The sequence below is a fragment of the Paramisgurnus dabryanus genome, chromosome 13 (assembly GCF_030506205.2).
Source record: "Paramisgurnus dabryanus chromosome 13, PD_genome_1.1, whole genome shotgun sequence".
NCBI classification, from domain to species: domain Eukaryota; kingdom Metazoa; phylum Chordata; class Actinopteri; order Cypriniformes; family Cobitidae; genus Paramisgurnus; species Paramisgurnus dabryanus.
This window is the reverse complement of record NC_133349.1, coordinates 4212647-4225860: the sequence shown is the minus strand read 5'-3', so window position 1 is coordinate 4225860 and position 13214 is coordinate 4212647. Positions and strand designations below refer to the sequence as shown.

At 37.1% G+C, this 13214-nt stretch overlaps 1 protein-coding gene across 4 annotated transcripts in view; it reads right to left on the bottom strand.

The window, feature by feature from the left end:
* The window catches only part of csmd3a (CUB and Sushi multiple domains 3a), a 398763-nt gene that overhangs the window by 250576 nt on the left and 134973 nt on the right, over positions 1–13214 (bottom strand). For all 4 annotated transcript variants that reach the window (XM_065298900.1, XM_065298902.1, XM_065298901.1 and 1 more), the window contains exons 9-14: positions 12629–12753; positions 10557–10678; positions 8747–8850; positions 4437–4549; positions 4165–4347; positions 576–902 (exon numbers count right to left, since the gene is read on the bottom strand). In XM_065298900.1, the coding sequence (XP_065154972.1) occupies positions 576–902; positions 4165–4347; positions 4437–4549; positions 8747–8850; positions 10557–10678; positions 12629–12753 (974 nt within the window). The remainder of the gene's footprint in view (positions 1–575; positions 903–4164; positions 4348–4436; positions 4550–8746; positions 8851–10556; positions 10679–12628; positions 12754–13214) is intronic.

The following is a 13214-nucleotide window of genomic DNA, read 5'->3' as shown; positions in this document are numbered from 1 at the left end:
TAAGCTTTTTGATGCTGGTGGATAAATGGCTCACGATTTAAATCTAGTAAATATGTCTTTCCATTTGTCTTACTCACAGACTGTTAGGAATCAGACAACGCTGTATGTGCCAACAAAAAACTTCATTCCTGTTTGCCTAGCATCATAGAGGCAACAATAAAAAAGTTTTAAATGCACCTTATAAAAAATACCAACTTAAATACGGTATAAATAAATAAACATATTCAGAACCAAAGTATGCACTACATGCCGCCACAAAAATAAATAAAACCGTAAACTTGGTGCAAGGAAAAACATTTTAAAGAGTTTTAAATTCCCTTTATTTATTTTTAAAACATTTTCATTAAAAAGTTGAGGTAAACAGTGAAGCACTGAAAACTTTTTTTAAAAGCATCCCAGGTTGCAACTCATTAAGTTTGTAATTTAAATAATCTATAATGTAGGATAGTTTTGTTTAATATATTATTTACATGGTCACTACATAAATTTTTGATGACTTTACTCTCATTCCAAGTAATAAGGAAAGAGTAGGTGTGCTTAAATGCAAGTGGTATTTAAAACAGGGAGACACTTACTGCTGTACGTGATGTTGAAACCTCGACCGGACATCGAGTGATCCGCCTGAAACTCCAGCTGAAAGATGTTGGAGTTGCTGGTGAGGTGGGATGGCACTTCCGCACCGGAAAAGCGTCCCAGCACCGAGGCATCCCCAAGCTCCCCGTCCCTCACCGTCAAGAAGTCGTAAGGAGGCTCCAGATCAAAATCATTGAAGGCAAGATGAATGCGGCTACCCGGTTCAGCGACAATCAACCACACGCAATTGAGATTGTTGCCGTAACCTTCGGGATAGTCCGGGGACAGAACCGTGCCCATTGCAGCCGTGAAGTTGGACATGCAGGGAACTGAGAGATAGAAGATGCTGTGTCAGTCGCATCTATCTAATAAGTCTAATAAACATTAATAGCATCACAGATCAATCCTCACTTCAATATTAAAAAACACATTCCTGCTCTACGTCTATTGGTGCATTTTATTCCAAATAAGAATGTTGTCTTTACAATCCTTTATTTAAATAAAAGTACTGTAAATAATTTATACCCCTTCCATAAAACCACCCGACTCCGTTCTGGTATAAAACCCCACGTTTTGAATTTTTATGATCCAATCAATTGCTGATGGATAAAATATCTCCATTCATTTTTCATGACTATCCTGTTTTACACAGAAACACGCTAGATGGCTGAAAAATGTTTTGCGAGAGCAGTTTCACGTTTATTTAAAAGGCATCAGCTCTGCCAATATTCCTCACCGCATCCAGACGCTGGCAAAATGCTGGCATAAATCAGAAATCTTTTGAAATCTGCACCTGTTTTCTTCGAATATAACTGTTTTGTTATCAAACCAGTAATTGATTAAACTGTATGGTACACCAAACTTCTCTATATGGTACACCGATGCGTTTGCTCCCTCTCTTATTATCTGACAATACGCAGCTATCTTCTCAAAGCTGTTAGCCATTTTAACAGCACGCCAGTCGTTTTGTTTACGTGTCGAAATAAAGCACGTTTTTAATTAGTCCGACCTCTTAAAATCATTTCAAGACACATGTCTTATCTCCTCTTAAGGACACAAAGGTTCATCAGCACTTATCTTCATAATGAGCTCTCATGCTAGCAAGTTGAAGAATTTTGCTATTAATATTTCCTGATGGAAAAACTTGAATTTAACGTTTACGACACCTGTGATCTATGACCTTCGACTTAATTTGTGCTTGGGTTTGAGTGAAAACATCTAAACATATATGTTCAAATGTACAGTACTGTGCAAAAGTCTTAGGCCACCACCACCAGACTTGTGGTTTTAGAAGTTTTAATGTCCATAGATATTTATTTTTCAATCTATTTTATTAAGATACAAACAGAAAACATTTTCTGGACTAAATGTCTTCTTCAGGCATCGCCGGTGTTTAGTGTGACCTCTCTTGGCACTAAACACATCTTGAGCGTTTTTTAACAAAATGATGTAAAAAATAGACATTAGGATTTAATTTTATTTAGGTTTAAGAGATCCAGCCGTTTTCGTGATTTTGCTCAAGTGGAATAGGAGTTTAGACTAAAAACTTGACACTTCAGTTTATATTTTCATACAGTTTTTAATCCTACATACACATTTCCTGTATTTTCTGGTTTTGTTCTAATAAAGAGACTGAGAAACGATTATATATGATCACTATAACATTGCAAAAACAACAAATCTAATTGTGTGGAATGGTGGCCTAAGACTTTTGCACAGTACTTTATGTGTTTCATAAATGGTTTACAAGCAGAAAAGACTAGGGGTATAAATCGGACAGTTCATTACAATGCGATAGAATATCGATATCTCTCCTCCAGTAATGCAATATGTGCAGATACATCAAACACTTCTTTGATGCAATTACATGTCGATGCTAATCGATTAATTTGACGATATTTTTATATTACGTGCATAGTTAAGCAGTTACATTTTTTGGAACTGACAGATGCAACCAAAATATATAATATATGAACGTTTCATAAATAGCACAATTTCTATCACAATTGGAACATTTACAACAGGGGTGTCCAAAGTCGATCTTGGAGGGCCTGTGTCCTGCAGAGTTTAGCTAAAACTTCCATCAACACACCTGCCTCAAAGTATCTCGTTTGCCTAGTAAGACCTTGATTAGCTGGATCAGGTGTGTTTGATTAGGGTTGGAATAAAACTCTGCAGAGACACCGGCCCTCCAGGAGCAGGAGTGGACACCCCTGATTTACAACAACAAACTAACAAAAATAAACTTTTTTAAATAAAATAATAATAATAATAATAATAATAATAATAATAATAATGAGGGGCAAAATGTCACATAAAATAAAGCTTATGATGGCAACAGTCAAAGTCTTTAAGTATTTTGTGCCAAAATGTGCAATAGTGACAATAGTAAATAAAAAAAATATATTAATTTGACATTTAAATTAATATAAAACAAAGCGTTTCATCTGTCACAGTCAAACAAGTGCTGCAGTCGTCTCTTTTGAGAGATTTTTCTTTTAAAAAAAAATCAACTGATCAACATGTTCAGGAGAGAGGACACTGCGTTTTGCATGGACAATATCACCTGCAGTGCTAAACACACACTCGTCTTCTGTTTCTTTTGCTGTGTTATCGCTGCTACAACTGTGACTTATGAGGTGTCATGAAACATTTTGTTAAAAAAAGTAAATGCAAAGTAAGAGTATCTAAATAAGAAGCATAGAGTAACAAACATCTCTTCATGTACTATTTTGCACATGATTTTAAATGACATCATACAAACCAATTTTTTTTCAACATTTAAGGGGAACATTTTCATTACCCCAACGTGTCCATGACTGGATTTGGGTTCTTTGACATGAAAATATTTAATAAGGAATAAGACAATAATAAGGAATATAAATGTGTCCAAGACCAATTTTCTCATCTTCCGCAACAATTTTCAATCATTGTTTAAGTCCTCAAGGAACTAACATTTAAAAAAAGAAAATTGTTGTAAGGGACATAATTGAGTGTGACACTAAAGATGGCTACCAGGTAAGCAGTTCTTATTTTTTCTCTCCAGATAAAAGTTAAAATGTAAGTACCTAGACAACTTTTTATTTCTCATTACCGAAACATGAGTTTGTAAATACATATATTTGATGTAATATCTTGTTGCGGTAATGATTAAACTAATAAGACTAATAACCTTTCCATTGCCATTAAAGTGAAATGACTAAACCTAAACACAAGAGCCTAATATAAAATGCTCATTTACAAGAAAACATGTCAGACACACTTACAGGGTTTTGCATCTCTTCAAATCTACTTTTACAAAAAAGCGCAATAAATATTTGACTGAATGTTTTCCTGCTCCATGAAAGACAATAAAAAACATCTGGGTTTGAAACTGAAGCTGAATTGAAGGTGATTCAATTAACATTAACATTCATGAACTTTGCAGATGCTTTTATCCAAAGTGACTCGCAGTGCAATTGGGTGAACATTTAATCAGTCCAAGTCCTCAGCGTTGTCAGAAGCAACTATACCGCTTGAAATACAGGAACGCTACACTAAATAAAACCGAATTTTCTTATTCCCCATAAAAACGGTCAATGTAACACTTACATATGCAGATGGGGATGTTAGCAGACCACTGATTGTTATTCTGACAGGTAATCGTTCTTTCGCCGATGAGCTCGAACCCAAACTGGCATTCAAATCTCAGAACGTCTCTGTTGGAGAAACCGCTTCCCTCTCGGAGGCCGTACAGCGGGATGCCGGGGTCTCCGCAGCTTTCTTTATCAATTTCTGTCAGAAGTCAAAAGACGAGAGGTGATGTGAAAGGTTTTGATTCAGCGCAGTGATTTATGTGCAGCTCGAGCAGAAAACAGGCTCACCTTTATAGTTGATTTTAAAACCAATAGAGCCGACGCTTTCGTCCGACTGCAGATGCAGCCACATCTGATGGGTCATACTGACGATTAGATCGGGAACAAAACTGCCTGTTAACCTGTCAATACAGAGTCAACAAAAGAGTTTATGAGCTGTACAAAACATAAACAGTAATATCACACTATTTGGATAAACTTTGGTGATGAAAAAATGGTAGCGAATTTGTGAACTGTGGTATTAACGTAATACTTCAGACAATACTATTAAAGGAGTAGTCCACTTTAAAGATGGGGTCCATTGACTTTTTATAGTAGGTTTGTGAACCCCTGTTGTTCGCAGGGGATTCGTAAGTTGATAAAAAATGATAAATAACAATGAAGTCATATAATGTTAATAAATTATTTTAAAATAATAAAATCTTACTAACAAAAATGTTTCTTTTTTGTTTAATCAGCGTCATGTGACCATTACACAACACTACAATGTATCAGAAAGCTGTAAACTTGCGGAAAATGGATTTTTACGTACCAACAAAAGAAAATGACCATAATACGGTCCAATTACAGCTTATGTAACAAACTACAGATGACAAATAAATGTTTTTAAATTTAAACATGCAAATGTGCTATTAAATTATTCAAATGTTTACTTCAAATCGCAGGGGGTACTTCATGTAAATAACTTTGCCCAAGGGGGTTCGGCTGACAAAAAAGATTGAAAACCCCTGTGTTAGACTATTTACAATTGTACTGCCCTTCAAAGAATACAATGGTCTTAACCAGCTAACTTGTCAATTGAGAAAACGCTTCCCTGCCAATAACAAGTATTTCTGGCTTTCTGCAATACTGCTATTATCCACCAGGTGGCTCTTCCGCAACTTATAAATCCTGGAAGTATGGCCCTATAGGGCAAATAGCTGTATGTCCGTGTATGTTTTGAGGATCGCTCTAAATCTCTATCAAAAGTAAGTTAAAATTGTAGAAAAATTATCTGCTGTCAAACACTGGGGGCGTGTCCACTGTCAACGTGAAACCATGCCCACCCCTTGGAAAGGTGCCATCTCTTTCAACTTTCAAATGAAGGATGCTCGAGATTGTGTTAGATTGTGTTAGCCACCATTATAGCCCCGCCCAAATAATCCTGAACTCAGAAATCAAAAAAACTGTTTAATGGTTTAACTCCATAATTTAGTATTACATTTTTCACACTCTTTGTTACGTGTTTAGCAATACATTCTAACATTTATAATACCTTTACACAGACATTCTTCCTGTGTTTTTGAAGCTTTGGGTGTGTTTACAGTGCTCAATATAACATGTGTTCATGTTTCACGTGTACATTTTTCACACAATTTACTTATATTTACACCACGGGTCTGTTGAATGCTGTATTCTGATTGTTTAAGAAAAGTTTCACGGGTATGAATTGTTTTTTGATAACCACACACCTAACTTGTCAAATTTTTAAAAATAGGCACCAGAGCAATGTTTGTGGTAACTGTGGTATACGCGGAATAATTGACTCCGGTCCATTGAATTATTTGAAATTATTACACGGCTCTCTGGAATGCTTGATTCTGATTGGTCAGTTGAGACATTTGCAGGTTCGTTATTTTCAAATAATAACCGCTCCAAATTAATAACGCATAGCCGGACTGCTTGCACGAGTAAAATCGCTCCGCGCCAATAAAGATCAATAAAGATTACTGTCTGTTTGGCGCCATCTTGTGACAAACACTGGACAATCACGACAAGACACAGAGAGCTTACTGAGACTGAACTTGACAAAATAGAGCATGACAGCTACGAAGCCATCACACACAAAAATACAGAATGGGGATTAAAACTTCTCAAAGACTGGCTAAAAGAGAAAAAATGGAGACAGACAAGTATGAAGCAGAGGATCTTAATAAGGTATTACGATCATTTGTGCAAAGTTTAGCGGAAGGATAAAAATGTTAATTTAAAACAAATATGCCAATAAAATGTTTAAAATTCATATTCATGTCCAGTTTTTTTTCTTATGTGGCAAGTAGCCGTGTAATAAGCGGGATAATGTAGAGGCAGCCGGTAGTTATTGGGAAATAAGCCCCTTCAGTGTGATACAAGACCCTCCGCTTCGCGTCGGGTCCTGATCACACTGTCGGGGCTTATTTCCCAATAACTACCGGCTGCCTCTACATGATCCCTTACATAATAAACACCCCGCTTCGCGTCGTGCCGCATCACCACCTTGGGAGTGCATTATTTTCTTATAATTCAATGGCCCGTCGTCAATTATTCCTTACCTATAGCGTTGTTTTCAGTGTCCTAAAAACGGGCTGATGTCTTTCTTGTTCTATGAAGTCACTCCTTCAGAAATAAGCAACGAGTTCTGATTGTGTCGTTTGTTTAGTGTGTTGTGATTCGATAGCAAAAAAAGATTTTCAAGAAAAAAAATTCTAAAAATTCTTACATACAGATGCTTTTTCTTGATGAGCAAAACGACCCAATAAAATAAGTCTAGTTTTTAGACCAAAAATATCAAATTTAAGTAATTTTTTTGCATGAAACAAGCTAAAAAATCTGCCAATGGGGTAAACACTAAATTCAAGAAAAAATAGCTTACCCCATTGGCAGATTTTTTAGCTTGTTTCATGCAAAAAAATTACTTAAATTTGATATTTTTGGTCTAAAAACTAGACTTATTTTCTTAGGTCATTTTGCTAATCAAGAAAAAAACATCCTGATTTAAAAATTTTAGATATTTGTACTGAAAACAAGACAAAAATACTAAGCAAGAAAGTCATTTTTTTGCAGTGCACTAAATTCAAGAAAAATTCAAGACAAATTTGCTTACACCATTGACAGATGTTTTTGCTTGTTTCATGCAAAAAATCACTTAAATTTGATATTTTTGGTCTAAAAACTAGACTTATTTTCTTGGGTCATTTTGCTCATAAAGAAAATACATCTTAATTTAATAATTTTTAGATATTTTTACTGAAAACAAGACAAACATACTAAGAATTTTTTTTGCTTGAAAATCATCTTACTTAAATAAAATTGCATTTTCTTGATGTGCAAAATGACCTAGGAAAATAAGTATAGTTTTTATACAAAAAATATATAATTTAAGTGAACTTGTGCTTAAAACAAGCAAAAAAAAAAAAAAAATCTGCCAATAAAATAAGAAAAAAATTCTTGATTTCAGTGTTTATGAAAAAAGTTCAATTATTTCAAGAAATTTTTCTTATTCCATTGGCTGATTTTTTTGCTTGTTTTGAGCACTAATTGAGGTCGACTGGCGTATTCCTGTGGGCGGAGTTTAGTCAAAAAACCATCCGTTCGCTGTAGGCTTTGAAAGGAGATTTCTGTTAAAGAAAAATAACGCCTGGCAGTGAAAATTGAGCTTTATCATTTTACATGTATTATTTATGCTATTACAGCAACATTGCACTGAAAAATGGGATCAGGAAGAACGTGACCTTTAAGTAAATAAAAAAAACCACAATAACATGATACTACATCCAAAGCACCGTGGTATCACTGACTGTAGTGTAAATGGTACCGTAAACCATAGAATAGGCTTTATGCCCAGCTGCACTACTTCCTGAACTTCAGCCAGCTCCTTGTTTCCTGTCTTCCATTATTGGACAAACTGATTAATCCAGGTGTGTCTGATTATTGTTGTTGTGACTACTGAGGTCTGGCAAACCTGGATTAATCAGTTTGTCCAAAAATGGCAGACAGGAAACAAGTAGCTGGCTGAAGTTCAGGAAGTAGTGCAGCTGGGCATAAAGCCTATTACCATGGTACAGTACAATGTCTAAGTGCACAAATAGAGTAAAATCTTAAAATACCACACCATCACTCCAGTATAAACACTATGTAAGGCATTAATTGAGGTATACTGTACGTATTAGAGAGCTCTGGCAGTAAGAGAGCTTTTGTCCTTGAAGAATGCTGTGAGAGTGTTAAATGGATTCCAACTCGGCATACCGCCAAGCAAATGCACCAGGAAGACGTTCGCCGAAGAGACTGGCCAAGATTTTCGCCTGACTGGCAGAAGGTGTTGTGAAAGGTGAACGAAAACTTGTACGAGGTATAAAAAATGCAGGGAGAGGATTTAAAATCTGGCAGGTTTTATGGTTATGTAGCCATTCGTGCTGTTGAAACAGCTGACAGCTGCAAAGCTACATACAAGCTGTAGCTACAGTCTATTAAAGCCGGTTATTTTATTTGACTCGCTTAAAGTAAGACATGCACCATGTCAAAGTATTGCATCACCATTTCTGCACCAGCACACTATTGGAAACGATAACATTAAAGCTTACACTTGTATGATGGTTTTCGAGTCCCCGACCTCGCCACCGTCTCCCACGGTCAACGTATCATATCCGAGCTCCAAGTCGAACTCTTCGAAATTGATTTGAATAACCTGTAACGGGGGAGAGAAAAAACACACTGCATTAGCGGTTGAACTCTTTCTAATGGAAAGCCACTGGAATCAATGAAGCACCAGGGCCGGTGGGGATTTCTCAATACACCCTCAATCACTCCCAACGAGAACTGTGCCTTTTAATTAAGTTTCTCTGTTCTAGAGCGCTTCAGATGCCATCAAATATAAATGAAACATACTATTCTTAATAAATAAGACCTATTCCCGAGCTCAAGAGGGACGGTACGTGCCCGCAGCATATGTCGCCTGCGTATTTCGGTATATTTCTGCGTACCCTCTTCGCAGCTATACAGTAAGTGGAAAATTCACAGGGGACTTTGGAGCTGGGAAGGCAGCGCATCAATTATGGGACAAAACAAATTTCAGAGAGTGCTTTCAATCAAGCTTGGATACTAAACAGTCGAACGACATGCTCGGGTTGTTCTGTATTTATTTCAAACGCTCGCTTGTACATTAACAACGTCCTGTTTGCATAATCACCCTCAAGTGTGTTTGGAGACACACGTTTACGGGTTGCTGCCACTTTTCATTTAGTTTAATAAGAACATAAAAATTGCACCTTCTGCATGTTTAAAGCTTACAGAAAAATGCAACACCAAGAAGTCGACTTCAGCGGCAGGGGGCGCGAGGGATTCTTCAGTTCTACCCTAACTTACTCATCGGGTGGATACGTCTAAACTCCGGCGCCCAGTCCAGAAGAACCATGGCGCCCTAAGGACACAACCACTATGCCCAGCTATAAATCTTCTTTTACCTAAGGGAGTTGTCTGTGTCTATATATGCTATAAATTCTTAACACTGATGTAATTATCGCCAGACTGATGAACCCACACCGTGGCCACCGTAAAAAAGAAGTTCTAGTTTGTTCATATATTAACTTCATTTATTGTGTTAACACAATAATAATTCCAATGAGCCGCCCATGGGTCTCCGATAATGGGCGCGGGAAAAACGCAATAAAATTTGAACTTTGCAATTCCATCGGGCGAAGACAAATGAGGTAATAATGTGATGTCTGTTAGGGCTCATTTGCATTTCTCACCAGAGGAGGGCACATATTTAACAGCAATTGAGGATATGAATCTGCTATCTGCAAGTTGTTAATGGCTTGGCACGAAACGCGTAAAAAAATACATTTTGAAAACACAAGGTAGGTTGTTCCGCACCTCTGAAAAATCGTTGAAATATTAAAGCTAAATTGCACATACATCAGGCTGATATATAACGGTTAACGATATGCTTAGTGGTTTTCGCCGTGCACTTTCAAACCACAAACTTTGTTTCAATAGCTGAGGTGCGATGATGAGGTGTAATGTGTCTTACACAGAGGAACCGGGAGACGCCTCCGCGCAGTCGGGAGAAAAATTACAATACTAATGCCAGATTTGGATAGCTCGTCATTCCAGGAAGTTTTAAAGAACGTCAGGAATGATTCACAAATGGAGAACAAAAGCATCCATTCGTTCAATACTGGAAGCATGAGATAAAATTATTGATTTCATAAGAAAGCTGGACCGTATGATGCTGGTACACGGTCTCTGTGACGTCAAAGCAGAAACTGGGGAGGCTTTAACGCATTTTTATTCAGCAGGTTATTCAGCAAACATGTGCCCGAGATATAACAACCTGATCTGAGCTTGTGATACTAAGAGTCTTACGTATCTAAAAGTGTTCGGTTCGAGTACCTTATTATGGTTACTGGCGGTGATGATCCAAACACACTGAGAGTTACTTTCATACTGAATGGGGAAGTTGGGTGATGTGAATGTTCCTGAAGGTCCGAACAGGTTCATCCCGCAAGTTTTCACTAGACAAGTGACAAAATACAAAGAAAAGACACTGATAAATATGTTGAAAAGTCTTGGACGATTAAAAAGTAGTCACCTACCTTGCAGAAGAAATGGGTATAAAAACATAAATATGTATTTAACATAAAAATACAAATACCACAGTAATAAAAGATCAAAATAAAATACCAAATAATCATATTATTCATGTTATTAAATACGCTCTTAATTACTCTGTTTACATCAATCAGGTCCTGAACTTTATCCCACTTAATAATTATTTAACATCAAGCAAGTCCTGCAGTCCGTTTTTTATCAATTCTGCATGCTTTAAAAAAGGAAACCAAAAACGAGCAAATGAATGAAGACCACCACCAGCCTGCACAGTGGTAACAAGGCATGATGGATCCATGTTCTCATTCTGTTTATGCCAAATTCTGACTCTACCACCTGAATGTCTCAAGAGAAATCGAGACTCATCAGACCAGGCAATATTTTTCCAATCTTCAACTGTCTAATTTTGGTGAGCTTGTGCAAATTGTAGCCTTATTTTCCTGTAGTGGAGATGAGTGGTACCCGATGGGGTCTTTTGCTGTTGTAGCCCATCCGCCTCAAGGTTGTGCGTGTTGTGACTTCACAAATGCTTTGCTGCATACCTCGGTTGTAACGAGTGGTTATTTCAGTCAACGTTGCTCTTCTATCAGCTTGAATCAGTCGGCCCATTCTCCTCCGACCTCTAGCATCAACAAGGCATTTTCACCCACAGAACTGCCGCATACTGGATTTTTTTCTCTTCTCACACCATTCTTCGTAAACCCTAGAAATGGTTGTGCGTGAATATCCCAGTAACTGAGCAGATTGTGAAATAATCAGACCGGCCCGTCTGGCACCAACAACCATGCCACGCTCAAAATTGCTTAAATCACCTTTCTTTCCCATTCTGACATTCAGTTTGGAGTTCAGAAGATTGTCTTGACCAGGACCACACCCCTAAATGCATTGAAGCAACTGCCATGGTTGATTAGATAATTGCATTAATGAGAAATTAAACAGGTGTTCCTAATAATCCTTTAGGTGAGTGTACACTGAGACAATGGCTGAAGCAACACAAAGAAATGCCGCTATATTGTTGCTCAGATCAGAAGAGACTGAAATAACTAAAACAACGTTACCCTCCAAGAAGCAAGTTTTATGTGCGTTGTGTGTTTTTAAATGGTACAGTTTTTTGCAAAAATATGTGATTTCGGAAATATTCAAAGGCTTTGAGCAACCTCTAAATATTGTAGGAACAATTTAACATTATGCACAGTGTGTTTTTATTGATATCCTAACACATTTACGGAGTGAAAGTTGAACATTTATAAAAAAAAAAAATGACCCATTATAAAATTGACCACCCTAAAATACATGCATCTGCAAAAACTGCCTATCCCTGCATTGAAGTATCATGGAAATGCCATGATACGTAAACACAATAATCTATCTGTTTCATTGTACTGTACACCAGTGCATGGTATGACTTATTTATTTTCATTATTGACTTGTAATACAGCACACATCATATAAAATACTTTTACAGTTCTTTTAAAAAGCGCATTTGTATCTATGCTTGTATATTATTTATTTTGCTCTCATTTATCTTCTTTATCTGTATTACCGTGCCTGTTTTCTGCTCTCGAAGCTTCTTTAAGCAAGAAAAATACTGTGTGTGTGTGTAAACATATAAAAGCTCATTCATTTAGGTGCAATTTTGTCAGTAAAAATCATCTCCCGCTTTTGTCATACAGAAAAACACAGACATTCAACTTCAATTCAATGCAAATATAATCCAATCACATTTTTATTTGTGTAAAGTATTCATAAATAAAAAGAACTTAAGAAACAGAAATTTGGCAAACAAGATCAAGACAAAAAAAAAATGAGTGTAGGTGACTTCTAGTTGGCAAGTTAATTGAATGCAATCGACTAACCTTTACAAACAGGTCTGTGGTCGCTCCAGGCGGCGAACACCTCAGCCACCCTCTGGCATGTGATGCTCTTGGATCCCTGAAGCACATGGTCTCCATCGCAGGTGAAGTGAACCGTCGCGCCAATGCTGCCGTGTTCAGGAGAAAACAAACAAGAGAATCAATGCAGGAATTCTCCCGCACGTGCCCACAGATTGATCATCCCGGCGTGCCGCGACCTCGTGTTTGAGCAAATGTCACAGGAGGAATCTAATCAGAGGTTTCACAGCTGTGGATGTAACCCCGTGTGGCCGTGGGCTTTATTTAAAGTACAGATGGAGGAAACCATTTTGCCCCCATCACTTTATGAAACAGTATACGAGATGTAATAAAGCACGTTTTATATATATACACACACACATACTGTTTACTACTGCCCTGAACAAGCTATTGCACACAACAGTATATTACAGTATGTGGCAGCTATATGTGTGGTTGAGGGCAGGGCTACAGACAATACATTATTGACCTTCACATTGTGCTGCCATTTTATTAAGATATTAAATTATATTAGGACAGATTTTAAGTCAGAACTGCTCAGACTAAATGT